Source organism: Psittacula echo, assembly GCF_963264785.1.
Source record: "Psittacula echo genome assembly, chromosome: 3".
Lineage (NCBI taxonomy): Eukaryota > Metazoa > Chordata > Aves > Psittaciformes > Psittacidae > Psittacula > Psittacula echo.
The window spans coordinates 119,052,763-119,080,130 of record NC_137736.1 but is presented as its reverse complement, the minus strand read 5'-3'; the positions used below and the strand labels follow the sequence as shown (position 1 = coordinate 119,080,130).

Sequence of the window (27,368 nt, the reverse complement as noted above, 5' to 3'; positions counted from 1 at the left end):
GACAGATGACTTATATCACTTTATATACTGCTGAACAGTGCTTGGCTACTCTGAAGAAGAAGATACAATAAGAACATACCCATAATAATTAGAAACAAAACAAGAATCCAGGAATACTGTGGAAATACTCAAAAGGAGAGAATCCCAAGACAGGTAAATCTTCACCCAATTTGCCACAGGAATTGCCTTGCTCTGTAACTGGCCATTTGTCTGCAAATCTCTAAGATACGCCATGCAGGAGTCATTTGGGCATCTAAGTGTGGGTATCTAAGCTTCCTTTATTCTCAGAAGAATAAGAAGAATCTTCTTATCACTATCACCAATGGAGCCCAGAAACCAGCTCACTTGAGTGTAGAACTTTGTAGCAGAAGGTTAGTTGACTTCAGGTTCCATTGACTGTATTTATTAGAACTCATTATACTATAATGGGAGAAAGACACTGAGAAAACATGTAGAGAACTATATTACAGCATCTTAAACTTGAACTGACTCCCACTCTTCATGACTCATTCTGCTCCCACTTTTAAACGACAGTTCTTTTTGATTTGCACTGAACAACTTTCCAATTCAATACTAGGGAGGCTGTGTACAAGATACTTGTTTAATGCTTGGTGAATTACTGCAGCCTTGGTTTCCAAATTTCTCCAATTAAGACTTCTTCCTTCATGAAGTGGCAACATGAAGTGGTCAGGAATATAATGGACAAAGGATAATATATAAGCAGACAAATAAAACTGTCCATGAAAAATACTGGGACAGACTGCCTAGGGAGGTTAGAGGATCTCAGCCATCAGATGTTTTCAAGAAGTTAGACAAATACATGTCAAGTATAATTCAGCAAGTTCATCCTGCTCCAGGATGGCAAGAACAGGTTAGATCCATGCTCTCCAGATATGAACAAGAGCTTTGCCACGGCAAAATAAGTAAATAAATAAACTCACAGAGAACTGGAATTGTGTGTCCAGGAGTTCCAGTTGTTTTGAACTCATTCTTTCAATTCATCAGATCTCAAGCTGTGTGTTTTGTTCAACAACATACTCCTACTGTGATCCTGCCAGGCCTAATTACCTTTCACTGTTTACTTTAAGCAGAGGTACTCAGTGTCACACAGTTGTTCCAGCCCCTTGTGTTTCAGTAGATGTTTAATTACATGGAGAAATAAACCTTGTTCAAATGCACCTTCCTTTCCCTATATCAATCTCTGTACCTACTTCCACAAAGGAAATTTCAGAGATGTCAAGCGACCAGATTTCCACACAGCATAGCTTGTGGAAGCTGCTTTACTTTGTGATAGAGCTAGGTTTTGGTTGTGCCTGATATAGACCTGACCATAAGCTTCATGGCACATGTACACTGCTCTGATGCTTGTTAAAACAAGAAGAAAACCTAGTAAATATTATATCATAGAAATGAGAAGGAAATAATTAGGAAATTAGGGAGAGGCTGCTCCTTCCCCCTCCTCAGAAGTCAAAATGGAAGGCAGAGAGGAAAGAGAAAGGGGTGAACAACTTTGCCTCAGTGTCTCAGCAGAGAGGTAAGAAAGAGCTGAAAAGAAACAATAAAGTTGTCTTGATTTCCCACCAGAAAATGGTAAAATGGACAAGGAATAAACTTGTAAGTGAAGAAGTTTGTGCTAGCTGGCTGTAGTAACACACAGTTGTCAAAGCCATAGTGTGAAGTTTAAACAAACACCTGCTGAAAAAGTGAAGGGGGTAGCATCTTGTCAAGAAGTCGGCCCACTGTGCACAAGCAAGCTCAGGAAAGGCAGTAATCAAGGCAACCATTCTTTCTGGTTGTGCTTCAGGAAAAGGGATGGTGTTTTCCATTTACTTACCCAGAAACATGCAGCATCAGCAGCATATAGAAGACAAAGAAAAGGTTGTGTGTATACCAGAAGATGTCATAGTTTGAAACCCTGAAAAGAATAAACCATGGTTCAATGCTGTTTCATTCAGATGGAATCACCGCTGATTAAAAGCGGATCTGTTCACACAGGACATCATTATATACCACACCGTCAGGTAGAACACTCAAAGCCCAGTATGTATTCCTACAGGCACACTGTACTTGCAAGCAATTAAGTGCTGAGAAGAACAAGTGACTGGCACAGAAGCAAAAAGCTGAGAAAGAGGGATAAAGAGCACGGAAGTACAGAGCCAGCTGAAGAACTCTTCCTATACTAGGAGACTTCACTGCTTTCATAGGTTCCACTTAGCCCTTATCAGATCCTTATAGCTAGAATAGTTCTTCAGCCTCCAGGCTCAAAACTCAACCTCTTTACAATGAGTGCCTCCTTGCGTTCTCCCTGCCCCAATACAGGACTGTGATGTTTAATGTTTCACTTCTAGTACATACAAACAGGTAGCGTAGACAACAGCAGAAGGGCGGATGGGAAAGGCAAAAGAAACTTGAGAGGGTATGGAGTGGAAGGAGATACAGGAGGATAGGGAACTAGAGCAAGGAGGCAACAAGAGGACTGGTAGGAGAAATCTTGGGCAGGAGATGACATACAGTGGGGCTTAGAACTGCTGGAGAAACATGAAGAACATTACCCCTGTGAAGATCAGGAGAGGTGAAGGGGGAAGATGACTTCCTTTCATCAGTAATTTGTTAAGTAATGCAAAAAGAACCACGACCAAAGAAAATATCCATCTGGAATTGTTTGCTGTTAAGCTTGTTTGTTTTTTCTTGAGTAAAATAGTCACCAGAAAATGACAACAGCCAAATGGCTAAGAAAATACTCTACTTCATAGCACACAAGTATAACCCTCACACTACACAGCATGGTAGGAAAGTCCCTTCCAAAACCAAAAAAACCTACCCCATTCATAAGCCAAAACAACTCTTAAATAACAAGTAACCTTAACTCTGAGAACATAGTTTAAGAAGCTACTCCTCCAACATAACTTAACTTTTGTCTGAACTTTTTCCCCTCCTTTGGCCTTTTACACAAACAACTAACTACCTTTGCTTCAACACATCTGAAACATACATTGCATTTGCTTCTGTCTCACTTTCCCAAGAGAGAAAAATAATGTTAACAATCTGAGGGCCACCAAACTAAAATCCAAGCAAGGGCAGTTCTAAGGAACCCAGCAACTGAGCTCTGAAACCTGCCCTTCACCTGGCCGTCCTTCTCCCATTCAGCACCACACTAACCCTCTTTCCTCCTTGAAGCTGCTCAAACCATTTCTAACTACCCACCCTGGTAGCATTTCCATACAGCCACTCAGCATCAGTAAGGAGCTGTGAGAGTGATCAGTAAGACAGATCCAAACAATACTTACTTTCCTCTTTGAAAACACTAGCAGCTAGTTCAATCCTCCTAAATACTTATTCACACACTTTGCTGAACAAGTAAAGGCACAAAAATAGCAGGATAACGATGCATAGAAGAATTTCAGGAAGAACATAAGAAGGAAGCAATGATTAAGTAGATCAGTGTGCAAGAGCGGATTAGGGCTGAAATCCAAGAGCGTATAATAGTCTTCAAATAGTCTATTTTTAAAAACCCCACTTTCTGATACGCAGTGAACATTCTCCTAAGACTACAGCGTGAGCTTAGCCATCATTAAGACACATGAGAATCCACAGGGAAAGAGATTGGAAAGGGACAGAAAGATGCACACAGAAGCTTGATTCCTTAGGAAAGAACACTATAAAGACAAGCTTGAGCCATAGGCCTGAGAGAGAAGCCAGGATAAAATGTCTAAATAAGAATTACTGCCCGAGTAACAGGAGATGCAGGCAATCTCTTCAGGGCTTTGATTCTGCTGGCTAGACGGCACAAAGATGGGAAAGCACTTGCCCTTATAGTAATTGAAGAAGGAAGTAACACGCATGTCACTTAAAAAGATGGAAACCTTTGTTGTGTGAACCCCTGAATTATTATTTTCAAGAATATGTTTGCAATTAGATGCATCTTCCCAAGTTTCCCAATCATTAATAAATGCTGTTCTTTTCTCCTAATTTAACATGGCCTTGGAGAAAACAGGGCTTTGTTCTGGCTCACTGCTGCAGAGTGAAGTAACTGCTTTATTTTTCCATCTTCCCAAAACCGGCTTTCTTTTGCAAGCAGAGCCATCTGTGTGGACTATGTAATGTGCAGCCATGCCTGACATCCAGCACAGCAGTCTTATCCTGCTCTTCTGTAGCCTTACAAAAGTCTCAACTCTGGAAGCATCTTTGTCTACAAAAGGAGCACAAGTATTTGCTGAACTACTTTCCTGAATCAGCACCTGATAACATTGCTGCTCTGGAAAGACAGATTTAGTTCAGCAAAGTTCAAAACCACACATCTAGCTCACATCAGTCAAGCACCATTAATGCTTGAAGATATGGAATAAAAATATCCTTCAGTGTTTGCTGAATTGAGATAAGGTATTTACATAATCACTCTGCATTCACCAGAGACCGCTATAAAAATCAAGGGACATTTTATATGCTTCAATTGCAGAATCCAAGCCTTAAAAAACTATAGTGTTGGGTTAGGTCCTACAAGGTACCGGTCACTCAAATGTACTAGAATAGGTGTTCAATAATGCTGGTGCAGAATGGGAACCCATTGGAGAGTCAAACATTTGATATTCTGAGTCAATACTGCATTGCTGTTTTGAATTATAATCAGCATTAAAAAGAACATATCTGACAACCAGAAGCCGAGCTTTAAAAAAGGGACATTCTACTTAAGTAGCACAATTCTATTTTCGGTTTTCTTCACTGCAGCTTTTTTTTGTTGTTTCTGTTTTTTTAATTTGGTGAAAATAATAAAGTTACCAACTTAACTTAGTTCCAGTGTACTTAATTTAGGCACTGGACAGAACTTCCCATATGGTGAGTTTATTGCCTTCCCTGTAGAATTGTAGAATCATAGAATCATAGAATAGTTAGGGTTGGAAAGGACCTTAAGATCATCTAGTTCAAACCCCCCTGCCATGGGCAGCGACACCTCACACCAAACCATGGCACCCAAGACTGTACAAATAGGAAAAAAGAACTATTTGAATTTTTAAAGGTCTAGATTTTTAACTGCACATTCCTCAAATGGTATTTTTCTCTGAAGGCAATTTAATCAGGTTTTGTGATTTTCTGAATACAAAATTCATTGTGATAATTTACCCACAAGCTAGTAAAGAAATAGGGCAAGAAAACTGGTACTTTTAACACTCATTTAAATGCTTCTTGCCTCATATTGCGTTTACTTTTCACTCCCTCTGATCAGTATGAAAATATGATTATTCAATGGAATTTTTCAGCACAATAATCAGATTATGTCTTACCTGATGGCATACGTAGAAGCTGTACACATTAGGAATAACACTAAGACCATAATGACTCCAGTCAGACCTGGAACTAAAATGGACATAAGATAACTTGCATTTGAACTGTGCAGAGATATACTTGTTCTTATGACATTTTAAGAAGTGGAAATATTAAAACATACAAATCATGATTCAATCAAACTCTTGCATTTATCTCCTGAAGACAATTCATGCACCAAACTAGTCAGTGAAGAAGAGATGCCGTGAAATTTCCCACCATCCCAAAGAAAACTGCCCTTTTCCTTGCATTTCACCATGCACCACTAACTTCCTGTTAGGCTTTGCTCCTGTACTCTTTTGCTCATAACATTTGCCCGTAATCAAGAACAAATCTTGTCTATTTATTTGTAAGAGTGACTGTACAAGTTTCTACATCTCTTTTTTACTCCAAACCCTAAACTCTGTTTATCATGACAATTAAAAGCCTGGTCAGAAAGAGAATTTCAAGCACAACAATTTCTATGCAAGCCCTCACTACAATTGTTTGCCAACCCATTTCATCCTGGAATGCGAAAGGGCCTGAAGTTACCCTCTATGACATTGTATCATGCTTGAAATTGCTGCCCACACAGCAAGATCTGTGAGAGTAATCCACAGCCAGCATTTGAGATGGAAAGGTTAAAAATACTAAGGATTGGACTCACCTGCTCAGTGGCAGACTGCTATTAGAACTAGTCTAGCCTCAGCTCTTTTTTAAGTGAAAGGAGAGAAACAAGTATTTCTGCAGCATGATTCACCTCTTCCTAAAGTAGAATCCTGCCCATAAAATACATTAAGCCATCAGTCTAAAGTTGCCAAAATTACCACCTTTTCTGAGCACCTTATCTTCAAAATTGCCATTCCAGGAACTAAGAATCTGAATTAAGAAGCTAAAATCCATGACACATTGCATCAAAACCTTTTACTACGCAAAGAATCATAGTTTTTCAGCATAGTCTCTGGTCACCCTAAAAGCCACGTGTCTGGGTTTAAGGAAAGTCAGTCAGGCCAATTGCTAAAGCTAAATAAGTGCTGGTGTGGTGTAAGAATATAAACATCTAAACCAGCTTTCATGGTTTCATTCACAAAATTTAATGGCCCAGGATCTTTTACAGGATCCTACTCCAATGATAAGAATGAGCTAATCTTTTTAAATATTCGATTGTGATTTTAGACTCTTTAGCAATTTCAAATCTTAGGTTTTTACAAACTTCTCAATATCCACTTGTTGAAAAGTCTGATACCCCAATTCTGATACATCCCAAACCACTCCTCAGTTTTACAAACTGTAGGAAAAATTCTGGTCCTACAATCAACGGAAGTTTTGTCATGGGCTGCATAAGAAACAATTTCACTCCTTCATGGAAAGGTTACAATTAAAAGTGCTTGCAATAAAATAAGTGCATTTTTTCCAATTGCCTCCTTCTTCATTTCTTTTTTTCTTAAGCTGATCTGATGTGTGGTATGCAATCAGTCTCTCCTCTGACACACATACTTCCAATCCTATTGCAGCACAGCCCTTGATCCAGCTTTCTACACTGTCACTCAAGCCAAGGTGTACAAGGTCACCTATTACATTCAGTTCTTCCAATTCTCCATCAAACTGCAAACAAGGACTCACTCACAAACTTCCTCCAATTCATCAGTGCATGTTTAGTGTTTCCTCTCCTCCATGTCTCTCTTTTACTCCAGTAACTGTAATCTTGAATACTTGTTCCTCCCACAGCTAGGAAGAACATATACATTATACGTATATTATATGTATGATTTTATATATATAGAATAATAGAATAGTTATGGTTATATAATATGAAAATATAATTATATATATAATATAAAATCATATCTATAACATACATATACATATAAAGTATATATATGTGTGTGTGTATATAATCATGAATACAAGGAGGTTCTTTCCTGGCCAGATCTGAAAAGCCATCACACTATAAATTCTTCCATCTCTTTATTCCTTCTCTTCACTGTGTAAAAAGAAAAAATCAGCCAATGAATCTAGTTCTGAACTGCTTGCGAAGAGACCAAGTTTTTGCATATTTGTACAGCTTCCAGGGCAGCAAAGCCTTGGTCCCTGCCTGGGCACTCCTTCGGCACAAATCAATAATGTTAGTTATCAGTTGTTACCATAGGGCATGATCTGAGCAATTTTAAATTCAAGATGACTTAGAATCGCTGCTTTTTGCAATAGTGTGCTCAAAATTTTCCTGGCTATCAGAGGGTAAAAGTAGTTCCACCTTGCAGCTAGAGAGATCTCAAGATGGCCCCAGACACCGGCACACTATTTTATGCAGCCTCTACACTGTTTCTCCACCCCATGCCCTTCTCCTTCATCCAAGATATTAAACGTAACCTTTAGTTCTTGCTCTGATTCTCCCTCCCCATCTTTACCTCCCTCATTTGTCACTTACCCTCTTTCAAGCCTCCACCACTGATTCACTAACACCACCAATTACCCAACCTATTTCCAGTTAACAGGTACAGTATACTTCAATTTCTATCATTTCGCTTTCTCACTTCCTCTACTCTCAACTCATTTCAGGGTTTTTGGAAAGCACTTTCCCACAGGCTGCTAATTCTAGTAAGCATATTGGGATTGACAGGTCTAGGACCCCATTTATTGCTGTCCAGACAGAGACTCTTCGGGACCTTGCCCTACATGCTACCAAGTTGGGATTTTTGTGTTTTTTGATGTAAATAAGGGTAAAAGAAAGATAACATCAGGAAGGACCTTCACCTGCTTGTGAAGCACTAAAGCTCAGGCTTGTGCCTACCCCTGTATACCCACACATTCCTCCCTTCTAAATTCCTGCATCAAAAATGACTTTGCTTATTTATTCATTATGAGTGCTGAAGCCTGATTCCCATGTAACAGTTTAAACTGCTCTGAAGTCAAACCAGCCCTTAAATAAACCAGCTGAAGCAAGACCACTTTTTTTGCTATGTTTCTTTTTTTCTAGAAATTGGATCATTTAGGAATTTGGTTTTAATATTATGCAGAATCTCTGTTTGAAACTAATGATTTTCCACTGACTCATCTGTACAACAACAGCTTTGAAGATGCAGCTCATCCTACTACAAGGCTTATGCAACTCCTCCCTCCTGACTATTGTATAAGCAAACCCAGGTTATACTAACACAAATAATACATCTCAACCTAGCTGAGATACAAGGAATGGAGCATGGGAACACAGAGCCACAATGTTTTGTCTGGAGAGTGACAATGAGAAGCAGCAAACTTTCTCATTCAGTTTTGCAACAGACTTACCAGTAGCGAAAAGCAGTTTCCTCGGGTCCTGAAAAACAGACAGGAAAAAGAAAGAGTCAGCATGCACGATGTTGTATCTCTCTGAATAATGTCATAATAATAAGTAGCTCCTAAAGCTCACACACTTGAAGGTGTAAGCAATCCCTAAAACCACAAGCAGGAATAGCTTTGGTATCTGCTAACAGTTTACACTGACTGCAATTCAACATATACTAAACCTTCAGCCTTTGTATGCTTTCCGTGAAGACAATTCCATTATGAAAAACTGGGATCCAGATAGCTTTACAGTTAGTCATTTTTTGAAAGCTCAACTTTACTCAGTTACTCATACCTTTGGGAGGACGGAAGGGAGCAGAACAGAGAGATATTTTGAATTTAAAGGAAAGACAAGTGGCAAGCATTTTATTGCCAGTAACATTACCAAGAGATTTGCAGTGGTCTCTAGTGAAGCAGGACTAAACACAAAGGAGATGACAAATACAAAGCCAGATGTTCCTGTGTCCTTCACCACGTGTGGAAAGGGGATATTTCAACCTCACAGGAAACTGCCTCACTCCCCCTGAGTCCCACATGTCATGAGGTTTTGTCTTCACTGCAGAGAAAAATCTATTTTCTTTTAAAACTTACAGTAAAATGCAGTGAGGGGAGGTGAGAGTTTTCATACAGGTCTGGAAAAACAAAGCATCCCTCTCCTTGACCTTGTCACCCAGATGTGCACAGCCATGTAAAGACAACAGCAGCATCCAGACTGCCCATCATAGTTAAAAACAAGGTTTAAGTGGAATTTAAGGACAGAGGTTCAAGAGCTACTAGTGCACTTAAAATCTGGGAGGTTTCAATTCTAGAGTTACTAAAGACTTGTTATTATCTTCATTTTCTATTGCAAAATTCCCAAGGCTGCTCAATACAGGCTGTCATGAACACCCCGGCACTGACTTGCTTGTGGCAAGCTCTTGCTAATGTTCCTGATGAGGAACATTAAGTTGTGGCCTAAGTCTTTTAGGCCACTCCTAACACATGCAGACACTCGAGGTCAGTCCAGAACCTCAGCACAATAGTTGGTGTTGGCATGTCTGTCTGCCATGGAATAGCTCGGTGATTAGATCATTCACCCAGGGAGTGGAAGACCTTGGTTGTTGGTCCTTTTGAGCCTAGGCTGAGTCAAGCTCTCTTTTTCCAGGAAAAGCTGCAGCTGGGATAGGGTCATTCTAAACATTTCCTAATGAAGGTGGTAGAAAAGAAATGCAGACTTGAGACTAGAATCAATATAAACAGAGAAAATTTGACTGTAGCCCAAAAAAGAGGAGTCTTGGACTCCGGTCTTACTCCTGAAATCTGCAAGTCTCCCTCCAGTGCCAAATGCATAACCAACAACCTGGAGGAGGGACTAGGAGTCTGGTGTGCCTGCAAGAGATCTGCATCACAGCCAGAGAAATCAGGCAAACCATGTATTTCATAAGAAGTCAGCTTATAGCCCAGTTCACAGACAACTAATTCCACTCAGCATATATACTCCAGCTCCTACTGCAGCTTAAAGATCCAAATCAGTCTCAAATCCCACTATCCTCAAATCCCCAGTATCTGTCACATAGCCCTACATTGTAAATAGTGGAAATGAAGAGTGTATTTTTCCAAACAGCAGCAGGCCCACCCAAGGAACAGAGCAAGGCAGAAGAGAAGAAGGAACACAAGGTGCAAGGTGAAAGGACTTGGTGACAGCATTCATAATCAACAGGACTAAATCCCACTGGATTTAATAAAAAGTGCTCAATACATGCTTCGTCCAGAGAAAGAAGTAAAATCCACAGAAATTCACATGATGGTTAGTGTTCAGTGCACAGCTCAGCGGCACTATAAAGATCAAAGGATGGATCATAGAATAGAATTGAATACACAAATAGCCATATAGGTAATTTATATGCTTAAATGCAAAATATGAAAGGGCAGATGGCTCACCTCACCACGATAGTTTGCTACATTTATTGCCAGAAAGTCTTCATTGTAGTTCTCAGAGAAGTTAAGAGCGTTCACCAGATGAGCAGCAACATGTAAGACTAAAAGAAACAGTAAATCTGAGGCCCATAAACAAGGGGTAGATGCTCCTCTGAAGTCAAGAAAAATGGCTACCCAGATGCCAAGCTATAACCACATCATCTGCATGAGATGCATCAGGGACTAAGGAATTCTTTTCAAAGGTAAAACAGGTTATAGATATTGATAGCAAAAAGCTGCATGTATCTATACGCATTTTACCACTACAGCAATTATTTTCATACTGCAATGCTTCAGCTGGGAGACAACACTGAAAGGTGTCCACACAAGATTGTTCTTTCACCAAATTGGCTCTTTGTCTCCACTGCTCCCTCTTCTGCAGATAAGCTGGTAGCACCCTATTTCTTCACTGAAATTCTTTAGGCACAATAAAGGGTCACTTGTAATGGCAGATTTTGACCTGCTCTTATATACCTGTCCTTTAAGAAACTGGAATTTTAAGGAAAGGCTTGGCATTAGAATATAACCCCAAGTGTTTGAAGGAAAAATAAACCACAACCCACACACATCTGACAAAGCATTCACAATTTAAGGTAGGGAAGCACAGAGCAAGACTACCCCCAAATGTACTGTACAAGAAAAAACATGAAGTTCTGCTTCAGTGTGTGTTCACAAACAAGCTGCTACTCAGCACAGTAAGATCTCACCTGAAAAGATGCATATTGTAACACCACACGTCACATGGAAAGTTTTACTTTTATCGAGCAGCCTTCTTGTTTTCCTGCTGGCAACCTAATAAGAGAAGAATTCAAGCAATCTCTCTTCTAAAACATAGCAAACAGAAAAAATGCTAACAGCAACTGAGGTGATATAATAGCAGCTTCAGCTTCTACTAAGTTTAACACTCTTGCATGCCCAGTATCTAAATGTACGAAAAACAGGATTATGTCACCGAGCCAATTTTGAGACCTTAATGAAGAAATCACAGTTGGGTCTGCATTAGATGTCAAGAGCACATAAAGTAATGTCCCTTCTGGCCTTAAAATTTAGGAATTGCAGCACTAATTGTTGCAGGCAGCAGACTCTCTAGTGAACAGGAACAGAAGGAAAGGTGTATGGCACACATAAATGCATCTATAGGTATCAAATCTTATAGGTACTGTCATACGGTGAACAGAAGTCATAGGTTCAATTTGCAACCATTCAGAAAACCCAAATGTTCCTCAAAGCATTACTTAAATTTCTGTAAAAGCAACTGGTGAATTGCAAATAAACTAATTATTCTTCACTGAATACCGGCATAGGAAACAAACCCTCTTAGCTCCGACAGAACTTCTTCTCCCATGCTAATGGATAGATCACACACACACAATATCACACAGTATGTTAGAGATTGGAAGGGACCTCAAAAGATCATCTAGTCCAATCCCCCTGCCAGAGCAGGAACACCTAGATAAGGATCAGATTGAGTATTTTTATTCAAGGTTCTGTCACCTCCAGTAGGACGCTTCTGGCCATGCAGAGACAAAGTTCTTTTACTCTGTTGAACTCTACTAGGAAGCAGTAGAGAGGACACAGATGGCTTTTATATTAGTCAGGAAAGAAGGAGACTTTGCCTGGTTATAACTCCACAGCCTTCCACAGGTTACAACTCCCTGTCCTTCGAAAATGCACTGAAAAAAACCTTCCTTACAAGTCCAATCAAATCGGACAATGCCAGTCAAGGCAGTCTTCAAAGGAGTCATGAATCGAGGATGAATGTCTGATACCTGCACCATGCAGGCCCATGCTGCATAATAATAAATAGGGATATAACAGACTATTTTTTCTATTATTTTTAGACTAAACAGAGACCAGGGCCCTCATCTTCACTGCTGCTGCATTCTGAGGACACTGCTTACCTTCTGAGATCCTCGCAGGAAGGCCAAGAGAACACGGCACACTGGTAGAAGGACCAGGCAGCAGTTGAGATTGAGGACAGATGCTGAAGCTCTGCTAACACACAATCCTAGCTGAACAAATATAGCAAGAGTTAGATTACAGGGAGAAAAGACTCCCTAATGGTTCAGGTGTCAGTATTCACCCTCCTGTTCTTTGCTGTGAAACTGAACAGTTCCCATGCTCTTTTGACTCATCAGAATAGTGGAGTTTAATGATGTTTTACATGTTCTGGAAAAAAACATGTTTTACATCAAATTAATTTTGTCAGCAGTTATGCCAGCAAATGACAACTTTCCACTGAAAAAAACCAATAGCCTCATCAGTGCCCAAAGCCACATGGAAGAAAACATATCTCAGGCAACAGTAAGCGTCCACTGAGAAATTACCTGAACGCTTCAACAGACTTAATTAAATCAGAATGAGGGATAAACACCATGAAGACACTACACAGCCACTTAAGTAACATGTAATGATTTTCTGGTAAAGAAGCCAGAAAAAGATGTAAAAAAATCTTATTGATTCAATGAAGCTGAAATGATAATATTGCTTCAAGGAGTGTTAGAGAATCGTCACAGAACTCATCCATTCACACTGTGCAGTGCCATATTTGGACCTAAAGAAAGTAGGTTTTCTTCAGTTTAACTACTCAATAGCTGGGAACTGTAATGAAATCTAATTTCACTAATGCTTTCACTGGTATATTTGGAACTTACATAATTAGAACAAAACCACTTGTCAAATGAATGAACAAAGCACACATTAATGTCATAACCCCGTATTTTTTAATCTTATTATATTCTCTCATTCATTTGTGATTTTTAAAGAAGTTAGCAAAATGCCTTTGTTCTCCTAGTTATTAGATTGAATTACCATTTTACTAGCTTATATAAAAGATGCTTTTAGACTGTCAACAGATCTTACAGTGTTCTCTAATACCCAAGTTTTTCAACTCCTGAAGAAATCAACAGAAATCTATTATAAGCTAATTCAAATACTGCAGAGATATGCAAATGGTTTGAACAGGTAAAGTTATCTCATTAAAAAATACAAAAGTTATATTACTTTTTCAAAACAAAACTTTATGTCGAAAAAGAACATTTTCTATTACTCGGTCAAAAAAAAAATCAGCAGTGAAACATTTATTATATTCATATGCTAATCATCAAGAATAAAAATATGAGAGAAACAAAGGTTTTGTTTGGGAATGTTATTTTTTTACAAAAATTATTAGAAAAGTCTGGTAATTTCAATATTTATGATTGTTATTAGTTGATTTTTACAGACTGATCTACATGTCATTTATGATTGTTATTAGTTGATTTTTACAGACTGATCTACATGTCACAAAAATATATGAACATACAAACTAAACCATATAACTGGGCTTCAGTGTGTCTAGGAAGATCCTAAGCACAATGGCATGGCAGGAGCTTCTCACTGTCATAAAACATCAAAGCTGCCTGCTCTCACAGTTAGTAACACCCCATTTGTACCCCACATTCTCTGTGGTACATCTGGGCACAAAACCAGCAGGCAAACTGAAAGTGAAGATGCTCAATGTACCTGAAGCATTAACCTCTCCAACCAAATTCTGTTTCGTTAATGGCTACTTTACATTATTTAGTTCCGCATGAGTGCTAGGGAGCACTCTCCTTATCTGTGGGAGAAGGGACATTACCACCTTCCATAGAAGAAAGCAGTCATGAGGGCACCCTCTCTCAAAAGCTGCCCATGAGAAAAAGGAGCAAGTACCCTACGAATTCTGCTCTACCTTGTTCTCTGCTGTGTAAATATGGGGTCCCTGGCAAATGTTCAGAGAGCAGATCTCACAGAAGTGATACTGAGAGGGACACTTACAGCAGAGGCATCTCTACCCTAATGAATTATAGAAAATAAGACTGGAATGAAGTGCAGCACTTAGTTCTTTCCTACTCCCCAGATCTTCTCCACCATTTCTTCCAATGCACTGTTAGTCCTTCTTTTCCTGACATAAAATCTCCCTGCTTTGCTTCTATTTCATGTTACTTCACACTCTGTTCACATGCACAACAAGAGATTATTCTTGCTATTTTTTTCCTCACTAGTCATGCTCCTCAGACTTTAGGTCATCCTTTCTTTTCCCCTTTGGACTCTCCCAACTGGTTATCAGCCAGATCTGGTCCAGAGCTCAAGTGCAATGACTACAAGTGAGCACCAGCTGCAATGGCCACAGCCTTAGAAACTAAGCTGAGACTTGACTGAAGGTTGATGTCACTTCCCACTTATGATTTTAAACGAAAATGTGAACAACCACAATAAATATTTCTCTATCCTTGCCCGCAGTAGCTTAAAGGGACTTTAGAACATTGTAAATATTTTTGGACTATCAGATAAAACGCAGTACCCTTGAAATGACTGGACTTAATGGCAAGTAAAATGTCTCTATGATGTGCCGTTTGCATATACAAGACTGTCTCTATTTTCATTAATTATTATTCCTCTAAAGGGAAGCTAAAAATGAGCTTTATACCTCATAAAAGTAGTAACTTCAAAAACATGGTCATTAAACACATATAAGCATTTTTATTAGAGCTTTGCTGATGTGCTACAGTATTACAGTGGTTAAAGGAGCAAGATTTGAAAAACCCAAGAATTGCGTAGAACTAACATTATGCAAAACCCAGAAGTAAACTGAACAATCTTTATAGGTCTTGAATAACACCCAAAAGGTGGAAAAAGTTGCAATTACAATTGATAAGTAAAGCAATTTGAAAATTGTAATAATTTCTATTGTATGACCTATACGACACATTATCAGTTTCTCAAGAGCTTACGTTGTCTTGGAGTTTAAACATAAACCAGGCATGATATTTGTTATCCTACTTTATGATGCACAACTATTCTTCTTACAGAAATTCAACAGAAGAGTCTAGTTTGGAATAGTCTAGAATAGAGGTAATTCCACACTGTATGGCATTAAATACATGAAATCATTTAGTGTAAGAAATAAGTAAAATGCCAAACAATTTAACACATGATAAAACCATGAACCAGTGATGATGAGCAGAAAGAGCTACCCTACTAACCTCCGTGGCTGTTTTTTTCCATTTGCTGTTTAACAAATAACAAATATTCATGACAATTCAATTACTGTGGAAGAATGCCCTTACATCAATTTAATTCAATGCTATCAGCATCTCTACAAAAGAAAATAAAGAGAGCAGGAAACTACTTCTTTGAATATGCAGTGCACTTCTAGGAAAGCATGATGCAAATACTTTCACCAAGGGTTCATTTAAGGTTTTATTCTGAAGAATTAAAGTTGAGCAATGCTTGCTACAACAAGCCCATGACCAATTTGAAAACAATGGTAAAAGTAATACATTTAGCAATGCTTAGAATCACAACTCGTGCAAGACACAGAAGAATAAAAGAGTACTAAGTTTGCTCTTAACATATATCCAAAGGCTAAAAACATCCCCACGAAACTAATTCTTTCCAAATGGTTTCCAAGCAGTTTCATTCTTGACTTCCTTCACATTGCCTGGGTGACATGGTAACAAATTAACATAGTGCATTGTTGGATTTTTATACTACAGAAGAATAAAAGCTGATTTTTCCTCCAAGGCAACTCACTGGTTCTAGAAGGGAATATATATCCTTATTCTCCTTCTATGATTCTATGATTAAGTAGCTAAGAAATGAAAGAAATATAATCCTCTTTTCTTTCTAAGATTTTTGTTTTAAGGAAAAAGAAGTATTATTTAATGTTAGTACTATATGAAACTTTTGTAGGATTAAAAACCAGAAGAAAAAACACCCCAAAAACCTCTGCTGGACGCTCTTTTTCATCCACCTTTGCTAATACCATATCCAATCATTTGGTAACTTCCTTCTGTACTCTGCCTACCCAGTATCACACACACTGTTAGCCTATTTCATGGAGGGGAAAGAGGCATAGAAAAACTAAAGGATTAATTGAATTCACAGAGGAAATCTGTGGCAGGGATAATAGCTCTTACAAGATTTCAGACCAAATGCTCATTTTTATTCACCTATTAATCAGTTTGTTTGATCTGTCAGAATCCTGACCTCAGGAAATACAATTCTTAAAAACACATGGTTTAGTGCGTGGCGTCTCTGCCCATGGCAGGGCGTTGGAACTGGATGATCTTAAGGTCCTTTCCAATCCTGACTATTCTATGGTTCTATGATTCTGTCTGTGTTGCTGAGTTACAGGAGTGCCAGGCAGGATGATACACACACAGACTGGAAGTGATCTCAAATTATCTTTCAGATTTGAGTGTCCCATACCATCCTTCTTCTGTAGCAACAGTGCAAACCATTATAGACTTTTATATATTAATTCGTAGTAACAACTTGGATGCTTGACCCTGAAAGAAGCAGCATGAGCTGAACTCCACAGATTTTGCCATGATTCAAGGGATTAAGTGTACCTAAGTCCCCCAAGAGATTCACAACACACTGCAACTCATGGCCAGAGCAGTTAAGTTGGTTATTGTCATATCTGAGTCACAGTCACATAGGAGTAATGCTGTGTCCACAACTAAGGGCTTCTTTTCTGTTAAATGTCCCTTATCACACACAGTAGGTAATATGGTCTGTAAAACCGGTTTTCTGGAGTGTAATGCATCTATTTTTAAGACCTGTCATTGCTGGAGTATCATGGGAACCCTGCAATAATGCATACTATAATGAATAATCAAGCAATGAAACACTTTGGCCATAATTCAGTTCTGTTCCACACAGAGTATTATGCCATGATCATCTTAGAACAAGGAGCAATGATGACAACACGGCACTGGTCTACATGATACAGTAGTAAAAATTGCAGTTAATCATTCAGGATGTACCTCTACTAATTGAACCTCCACTATTAAGAGTTGCATCAGAAGTTCTGCCAAGGTGGAAGTTCTCCCATAAAAGTTAGCAGAACAGATGTCCTTTACAGGACAGCAAAGATGATGAACTCTGGACTGTCCAGGAAGAACAAGGGGTTGGGGAAAAAAATGTTTTGGCAAACAAAAGGTCTAGGATAAGGCAAAGACAATGCAAGAAATGATTTACTTGCAAATTCAAGGGGACTATCAGGAGAAGGTCTTGTGGATTAACACCCTGAGTCTTCATCAGGGAAACCTGCATGTATATTTATGTATATATATAGCTTCCATAGCAACATAAATCTATTATTAGACATTTTTGACACATGTAACACTGTAAAGAGCAAATCTGAAACAGCCTGGCTCAAGACCATTAAATAGCAAAACCATGCTGCATTAAGGAAAATAAAGGGTCAAGACACACAACTCCCTCCAATGCTCAGACGGGGGGAAGCAGGCTGCAGGGTGGTTGTATAAGGATCAATGAAAGCAGAATTTGGCCTCAGTTAGTAAAATCTCTACCATTACAATAAACTAGCAAGGAGAGACATGCAAGTTAATGGAACATCTGGAACCTATTCCAAGCAGTGAATAAAGATGACATAATTGTACCGCACAGTCAGAAGGTGGCAACTGTGTAGATAAAAAAAGCGAGGCAGCACTTTTCCTTTTCAGTCCCATTTTCAGTTATTTAATCTTTTACCAATGAGATCCTTCTGAGAATGCATTTTCTTCACTTTGGTCTGAAACCCAGAAGCTTATCGCTTGCATTAAAATCCATTTGACTACATTAGAGTTATATCAGCAGGGACCAGAGCGTGAATAGGGAGAAACCTTTTATGCCATGACAAGATGAGCCCAATGTACTTTCTGTTCACGGGGAACCCAAGCAACAAAAGCCAGGTATTTCATTAAATGCTGCTAAAAGCAAGATGTAAGTTCTATAAGTCCAGTACTGAATTCAGGCCTGAATTTGTGGGTCAGAAGCAAGCAAAGTTGGAAAAAAATATAGCCAAAGTCATCTGAAGAGAGAAATCTTGAAGTCTGAAAAGAAATGAATCACCTGGACAATTTCTCTGACTTAGCAGATACAAAACCTCCAACAATGAAGATTTTGGAGTGATGTCAGGTAGTTTATGAACCTTCCCGCCTGTAATTCATGACTACTTCATCTTATAATATCTATCACGAACATGAAGATCAGAATACTCCTTCCCTTTTTGCCACACTCTTTTATAACAAATCCATGCCTTTTGGGTGGTTCCCGGGCTTCCCTTCTTTAAGCAATGTAAGCCCACGAGTTAACACTTATTAAATTAAGAAAAATTGAGATTCTTCACCTGAATCGTGTTCCTGAACCAGTGGCAATGAGTGCATTCATGCAGCAAGACTATGGTCTGCAGTGTTAAAAGCAATTAAGCATCCAAAGGGAGGGATCATCAAAGCAAAAGTACTGGGAAGGGCTTTATATCCACTAGGTTCTGGTTGAACTTGCACTGTAAGAATCATATAATCACAGAACGATTCTGGTTGGAAGGGACCTTGGCATGTCTCTATTCCAACCTCCTGTTCTAAGCAGGTTCAATACAAAACTCAGGCTAAGTTTGCTCAGGGTTTTGCCTCATTAGGTTTTTAAAACCTCCAGGGATGGAGATTCCACAGTGGGAATGTGGCTGTGGGACTCAAACTAAACAAAGACATTTAACCCAACATAAATTTGCCCACTAAATTTTGTGGCATAGAATAGGCTGATGAAGCTTGTCCTGGCACAGCAGTGCCTTCGACTTATTTATCCTCTTTGCCCTTCCAGGACACCACCATGCTCATGGTACCTTTTTACAGGTATAAAATTAGGGATCAGAAAGATTGTAATTGAAAGACTGAGAGTTATGTACCTGAATGATAAAATCCTGTGCTAAGTATCTCGTTCAACATCGCAGAGGATGCAACTGGAAAAGAATTAAACTGAGCCTCCTTCTGTGGAAGGCTGAAGGAAAGTGAACCACTGAATGAAAGACTACCCTCATTCCTTCTTCTTCACATCAGAAAGAAAACACACGGCATGAAAATGTGGCAGAACTGATATTCAGGATATGCAGTCCAAGATCTCATTTCACAGCACGATCTGATTTCCTACACCAACTCTTCTTGTTCTCCATCCTGTTACTTGGTAAACAATAAAATTACCTGTGGTAAATCTTTCAGTGCTGCAAGTGCAGTTCTTAAGGAGGTTTTAGGCTCTCAGAGTGTAAGAAAAGAGAAAAGAACTCCTTAGCAGACCTCGCTGAAAAACAAGAGGACTTTTTTAATTCAAAGAAACCACCATTCCTTTTTGCCGTTTTTTGTTAACTGACTGGAAAAAGGAATCATGAAAGTATCTGCAAAAAAGTTCATTCTGCTACATTTAAAAAAAGAACAACCAAAAAATCCCCCCAAAAATTTTGAATTATAAATTAAGAACTTTCATCTAAATCTCAAAATATTCAAACATCAAGAAACAGCATGCAGAGAGACTGCAAGCCACTCACCCTCATGTAGAACAGAGAGGAGAATGGTTATGCAGACGGGCCATGGGCCATTGGCCCATCTCAAACCAATACAGAAAAAAGAAGAGGCACAAAAGTCCCTGTGAAATGGAACAGCAGCAGTAGCATGGGTACATGCATGGTTTTCTGAGGAGACTAAAATTGGGTTCAGCTTTCCCAACCTTTGCAAGATAATCATGATTTAAACACGTACACAAATATATTGAAGAGAAGGGAGAAAATTAATTCTGGGGTCTAAGGATGATATTTAGACAAACTTTGACCCAAAGTATCTTTCAGACTTGGCTCTTCACTTTCCTCCTCATTTTATAAAGTCCCTAGACTGCTCTGGTATTCTTTCCCACAGCTGCAGACACAGTTAAGACAAACTCACACACATGGTCTCCTGGTCCTCATCTCCTGACCAAGAAAAGGAATCTGTTGTTTGAATCATCTCACAGGTTCTGAGCACACGTTATGCTACTTTGCATGCACCTTTCATTTTGAAGAATAAATAAAACCAAAAAAAGTCACAAATAATGAGCTGGTACAAGGCAGACGAGTCTTCTGAATTAAGAACTTTGCTGACTGATACCAGCTGGATTGAGTTGGAATGGTAAGGTTTTGGTAGTGGGGGGGTTACAGGAGTGGCCTGTGTGACAAGGTGCAGGAAGCTTCCTCCATGTCTTGTAGAGCAAATGCAGCCAGATCCAAGACAGATCCATCGCTGGGCAGGGCTGAGCCCTTCAGTGATGCTGGCAGCACCTCTGAGATAGCTTATTTAAGAAGGGGAAAAATCTGCTGCACAACAGCATCTGTGAGAGAGGAGTGAGAACATGTGAGAGCAACAGCTCTGCAGACACCAGGGTCAGTGCAGAAGGAGGAGAGGAGCAGATTCCCCTGCAACCCATGGTGCAGCCCACGGTGAGGCAGGCTGTGCCCCTGCGGCCCATGGAGGTCCATGGTGGAGCAGATATCCACCTGCAGCCTATGGAGAACCCCAGGCTGGAGTAGGAGGATGCCCAAAGGAGACTGTGATCCCACGGGAAGCATGTGATGGAGCAGGCTTTTGGCAAGACCTGTGGCCCCATGGAGAGAGAAGCCCAGGCTGGATCAGGGGAAGAGTATGAGGAATTCTCCCCTGAGGATGAAGGAGTGGCAGAGACAACGTGCGATGAACTGACCACAACCCCATTCCCTGTGCTGCTGCCAGGGAGCAGGTACAGAATCAAGGAGTAACGCTAAGCCTGGGAAGAGGAGGGGGAAAGGTGTTTTTTCAGGATTCGATCTTATCATTACCCTACTCTGATCTGATTGGTAATAAATTAAACTAATTTCCCCAAGTTGAGACTGTTTTGTTTGTAATGGTACTTGGTGAGTGATCGCTGGCTGTCCTTATCTCAACCCACAAGCCTTTCGATCTATCTTTTCTCCTCTGTCCAGTTGAGGGTGACAGAGCAGCTTTGGAGGGCACTGGGCATCCAGCAAGGGTCAATCCACCACACCAGCTTACAATCTGGTCCAACATGTTGACCCAAGCACATCTGCTTTATAAGCAACCCCCTTGCTCTGCCAGGAACAAACACAGTTTTCAAATGGATGCCCTGGTCTACAAAGCCATCAGATAGTACAGGAATACTGAACACGTTCTCATGCTTTGTTTTTCAAGAAAGTGATCATCAGGGAGGATTTAAGTATTTTCATTCCCTTCTTTTCGCACTGCTTTTGCCAGATTCATTTCTTGAACCCAGCTGAGTCAGCCATAAGAAAAATTAAAAGTAGATCAGGTCAACTTACTTTCTAGCAAGTTCACAGAAGCTTACAGAACTCACTAGCTATGGCAATGATACCAATCATAGGAAAAAATACATCCTGGATCTACCAAAGGTGAAACCGGGAGGCTCTACAGCAGGTTAAGATGTGCATCACCTCTGCTTTAACCCCATGTCAGCTTCCAATTGAAATCCACCCCTGAGCATGACATGGTGCTACAAAGCATCATCTTCTTGATCAACTTTTTCCTGGATTCTCAAACTGTGAGCAGCCCTAGAGCATTTTCAGAAAGCTGTTAACTCTTACTCTGTCCCTTTGGATAGAACCCATTTCAAACAACTGCAATGGCATAGCTGTGGATAACTTCACAAGACAGGCCAGTATCTCACTTCTCCAAATGATCCTTATGGGTAATTCTGGTGGTGATGGACGTTACCCTTGCTAAATCAAAACGGTCTAATGACCATTCAGACTCCATGCTGATGCCATATTAAATACCAAAACTGAAAGTATATAGATTACAGTGATTTACGCAGAACAGAGGATCTATGAGGATAACAAAGCCTGAAAAGAACTAGAACTTATCAAAAGAATTCTTTCAGCAACAAGCTTGGCTAATGCTTTTGATGACAAAATTTGAGTTCCAGCCCTCTGTTGAGCACGTTTGTGTTTCTGTGAGCCTGTCTGCAGCTGGGAACATTGGGAGGCAAGTGAGGAGGGGGAAGGAGAGCTGCCCCGTGCTTAACTGGTGCTTTTTCTTCTCAACACATCACTTTTTACTCCTAAACAACTGTCAACAGTATCCCAGCGATCTCCTACTTGATCTTTTCCCACTCTGCAGAGCTAAACAGGCAGTTTGTGTCACCTTTGATTAACAAATGCATTCTGCCCTTTTCCCAACTCCCGGCATCTCAATTTCCAGGGCAAAAAGTAATGTCCGGGTCACTCACCCCTAACATCTGATGCAAATAGTAATACTGCAGCCCTTGATAATAGAGCAGGAAGGTTTTCCAGAAGAACCATACATTGAGGGAGAGCCAGAAAAACTGAAATGAAAGAGAAACAAGTGATTGTAAGCACAAGTTACACGTGCAAACTTCCCAGTGTTGATTTCATTCATAAGTCACATCCCTGCAGTTTCATAAACATATGCACATGGAATGGGAAAAAGAAAACATCAAGCTTTGGGCATAAAATACATTAAAATATTAAACGGAATAGTCCCTAGGTGAGAAATCTTCACTTTCATTCGACTTCACAAACTTTACCTCTGTGACTACCGAGAGTTGGCACACCTCCCACCCCCCACCCCCCCGCATACCGAACGCTACTGCAGATCTGTAGTTACACTGCAGTCAAAGATCCAGGGAATACAAACTAGCAGCAAAGAGACAAAGACAAAGGCAGGAAGAATCTGACCTCCGACAAGATGCATCTTCTTCCCCAGACCTTCTCTAACAAAGAGCGAACGTCCCGACCGCGATGCCCGCGGACACCCGCGCTATCCCGGCTGCGACACACTCGTGTCCCGCCGTGCCTAGCACCGCGCACCGGTGACCTGAACACTGAGCACGACCGGGACCTCCCCGATCCCCCCGGTGCAGCGCCACCGACGGACCCCCCCCCCCCCCCCCCGGGGTGCAGCCCCCTACCAGGAAGAGGTGCTTGCTCCCCTCGTTGGCCAGCCAGCTCCTGCAGGACAGAGCCATGGTGCGGGGCAGCACCCGGCGGTGTGGGGGGGCGATGTGCGGGCTCGCCCTCCTTTTCAGCCGGGCCGAGCAGAGCCGGTCCTCCCCTGTCCCCACCCCTCACCCCCCGCCCGGGCTTCCGGCCGCCGGGGCGTTGTGCTCCGGCCCCGCCGCGCTCCAGTCCCCCCATCCCGGCCCCGCTGCGACCGCTGCCCCTTTGTCTGTGTGCGGGGCTCCCCCGGACCCGCGGCGGAGGAGGGGGGGGCTCGGCAGGGGACACCCCCGAGGGGGCTCCGGGCCGCCACGGACTCGGCTGCGGAGCGATGGGGCGGGCTCCTCGCATTCCCCCACCATGAAACGCGTGTTTTCCCCACAGAGAATCCCGTCCGAGGGGGTTCCCTTTACCCAAATGGGGGAAACGAGACACAAGAAGCCGGAGGGAGTGGGAGAGCAGCCGTGATTGCAGCTCTGCGGCAGTGCGGGGGAAAACAAAGAGGCTGCCCAAGAAACTACTGTCTGGGCTGCACATAGAGTCACGGAACAGTTTGGGTTGGAAGGGAGTTTCAAAGGTTATCCTCTAGTGCAACTTCCCTGCGCTGAGCAGGGACACCTTCCAACGGGGTCCTCGAAAGCTGGATGGGCCAGACTGTGCAACTGTCAGTCTGATCCTGCTCTCTCCAAGGGGCACGGGGAGAGGCAGTCCTGTGCCCGGCACAAAGCAGCTGAGTGTTCAGCACCCCAGCCTCAAGAAAGGGTGCTGCTGGCACCTCCGTATCCACAAGGTGCTGTTGGGCATCTCTGCATCCACAGGGTACTGTGGGCACCTCTGCATCCACAAGGTGCTGTGGGCACATCCATAAGGTGCTGTGGGCACCTCTGCATCCATAAGGTGCTGTGAGCGCATCCATAAGGTGCTGTGGGCATCTCCGCATCCACAGGGGGCTGTGGGTGTCTCCACATCCATAGGGGGCTGTGGGCATCTCCTCATCCAAAGGGTGCTGTGCGCACATCCACAGGGGGCTGCAGGCACCTCTGCATCCACAGCTTCCCGTGGTCTGACCACTACGCTTTGCAACCAGTCTGCTTTTTGTGGTGGTCTTCATGTCTGGTTTGGATTGGGTTGTTTCAGAGGGGAAGTTGCACTGGCTGCTGATTTTCACGTTAAGTAAAAGCTTTTAAAAACCTTTGTAGCTACAGCTTTTACATACAACACCCTCATGAGTCACCAGGGGAGCTCCCACTCTGAGCCAGGCACTGTGGTGCACACATTGCTCCTTGAGATAGCAGCAGCAATGACAGCTGGCACAGAGCAGGGCTGTTCTTCTGGGAGATGCCAAGACCAAGGAGCAGTGCTGAGAAGCCTCATCCAGTCCAGCTTGAGCTGGCTGTCTTCCTCTTAGGAAACTTGCCATGTTTTGTATTCCTCATAAGCCTCATGCCAAGGAAGGAAGCTAAGTGCCATCTTTCTCCAGTCCCATATAAAGAAAGGAGGGAGCGTCTGACCCATGTGTGGTCCTAAGCATAAAGAGCACAGGTAGAGCATAGCTCCTGTGAAACTTGGTTGGGGATATTTGGGGTCTTTTTCAGAAAGTGGCAGGATTTCTATGGCTGTATGAGGTTCCAGGTGAAGTTTTGGAACAGCAGAACAAAGAATTACAACTATTTTATATCATTGAATGACACTAAAAGTAAAACTAGTGGAAGGGAAAAGACATATTTTGAATCTAACACTCACCAGAACCATAGTTTGATGCCAAAGCAGCTCTAACAGCAAAGGAAATAGTATAGTTTACTTACGTTGTTTGGTATTTCCATTCACTTCCTCGTTTCTGTTGCAATGTAAAGAGAAATGGAAACTGCTTACAGAGAACCAGATGATGAAACCTCTCTAGATAAGCATGTCAAAGCTGGGATGATAGAAAGTAAAACTCATTGGATATGTTAGGCCTAATAACGTGGGGCCTCAGCCAAAGCTGCAGCCACAGCAAGCACAAACAAACCCAAAATAATTTGCCCATGCCATATTTGCCCATTAGAAATGTCTGAAAAATCAGCTTAGGCAGGATTTGGCCCACTGTCATGAAGCTGATGACTCACGAGCCAACGAATGCACTTCACTGCCCACTTAGAGTGCTGTAATGCATGTGGAGTACATGACTCATGCTACATCAACATGGGATCCTACATCAGATCTAGGTAGAGAGCAAGGAGTTTGTTTTTGTAGAAAACATTGCCTTTTGCTTCTTCCCTGGAAACAGCCAAGGGGTTTCCTTGATACTTGGGATGCTTGGGATACTTGAATCAGTATCAAGAAGAGGCTGGCAGAGACCAGTGCCACAGTGCAACTTTGTTCTTCCTCCATGGAAAAGGCTGAGTTTACATATGGCTAAATCGTGCCTTCCCAGGGAGCCTCTGGAAGTTTCCTGTCTTCTTTCTCTGTGTGAAACCATCCCAGATGTACATGAAGTTTTAAACTTCCTGGTAACAGCACTCAGATATGGCCATAGATGCTAGTTATAACCTGGATAATTAAATTATGACCGTCAAACATCATTTGAGCACAAGCTCTTCTCTTCTCTGCTTCATGAGCATCCATCCTCCAGTTATGTCGATCTTGGTGCTTCATCCCATCAGCTGGACAGAGCATCCTCAAGGCAGACAGTCCCTCTTAGAGACTGAGCGTATACTTTCTCTGATAAGATTGCTTCTGCTGCATCAGCAAACTCACCCTGACTGCACACTCAACTTCCAAGTCTACTTCCTGTCAACTTACCTACAGTCAAATCTAATCCTACAACACTTTGTTGAGTGTTGTGGTTAATGTTGCAGACACGGCTTAAATGGTTTCTGGTGTTGAAACATTGCTGATGTACCTGAGAGTCATCCAGAACAATACTGTGTCCGTCCAGTTGGGGAGCGATCTGGCCACTTCATCTTCTGCTCTATTGCAAGCTAGATTTAGGCAGACAGTCCCGTAAGTTCTGCTTGTATGCCTAAGGAGGTTGATCCTGGGGATGCCTTCTTGGAGTATTTACCCTTAACACTGAGATCATGGGCAGAGAAGGGAATGTTGGCACTGATTTCATTAAAGACAATGGGAAAAGTGCTGTTTCTGCATAATAGCCAAGTGATTAGGGTACTTGCCCAATAGTGGGAGAGCTGGACCTTTCTCAGAGAGCTGAAGCCATTGCATTCATATCCCAGGGAAGTTTCCTAACCACTGCCTTTTACCAGAGTCAAAGAAGGAAACAATCTCCAAGTGAGCCGCTGTGCAGCCAGGAATGCAAGAGAGAGAAATCAAAGAAAATCAGAAAACTAAGCTGGCCATGTGGTAACAACACACATCTAAGGAAGGGAGAGGGTCATCGAGGAAAAGGAGATTTGGGATGCTGGTTCATTTTTTGTTTCCATTGGAAGAAAAACTGTGGAACAAAGTTCAAAATCCATGATATTCAGGAGAAAACAGCAATCACAGGAGAAACCAGAAACAGAAAGGTTTCCCCACAGATTAACTTCTTGTATTCCTTTAAAACTTCCTTATTAAACTTAAGCTGCATGCTGTTTGCCTTTATCATTTTTCCTCTAAGTTTAGTGCGTAGCCACAACATAAGGATAGAATAGCAATGCAAATGCACGTCACCCTTAAGATCTGCGCCTTGTGAGTAATATCCTGTGTGATGGCATATGGCTTTTATGGCATTACATGTTGTGTCATTTCTTTCCTTTTTTGAAACTGAATCTTTACATTTGCTGCATACCACAGGATCAGCTTGCTTGCTTTTATGCTCCCTAATGGACCTGGAGGCCTCCCTAAGGTGGAATGCTTCTCCAGGTTTGGGTGACAGCCAAGTTCATTAATTTCAGTGAAGCTGCAGTGATTCACAGTAATGCACTATTTACTGCTGCCATAATGTCAAGTGTTAGGCATGGATCACGTCCACACCTTACCTTACCAGAAAAGTACAGTTTGTGCCCAGAGACTTCAT

General features: G+C 41.4%; 1 protein-coding gene across 1 annotated transcript in view; it reads right to left on the bottom strand.

The window, feature by feature from the left end:
* NOX4 (NADPH oxidase 4) overlaps positions 1 to 23,403 on the bottom strand; it is a gene marked incomplete at both ends in the record, with an annotated part of 112,869 nt that extends 89,466 nt beyond the window's left edge. Inside the window, 8 exons of the mRNA XM_080613448.1 lie at positions 1,835 to 1,915; positions 5,280 to 5,352; positions 8,584 to 8,611; positions 10,540 to 10,637; positions 11,283 to 11,367; positions 12,477 to 12,587; positions 22,645 to 22,740; positions 23,347 to 23,403. Coding sequence (XP_080469574.1) covers positions 1,835 to 1,915; positions 5,280 to 5,352; positions 8,584 to 8,611; positions 10,540 to 10,637; positions 11,283 to 11,367; positions 12,477 to 12,587; positions 22,645 to 22,740; positions 23,347 to 23,403 — 629 coding nt within the window. The remainder of the gene's footprint in view (positions 1 to 1,834; positions 1,916 to 5,279; positions 5,353 to 8,583; positions 8,612 to 10,539; positions 10,638 to 11,282; positions 11,368 to 12,476; positions 12,588 to 22,644; positions 22,741 to 23,346) is intronic.
* Between the last annotated feature and the right edge of the window lie 3,965 nt (positions 23,404 to 27,368).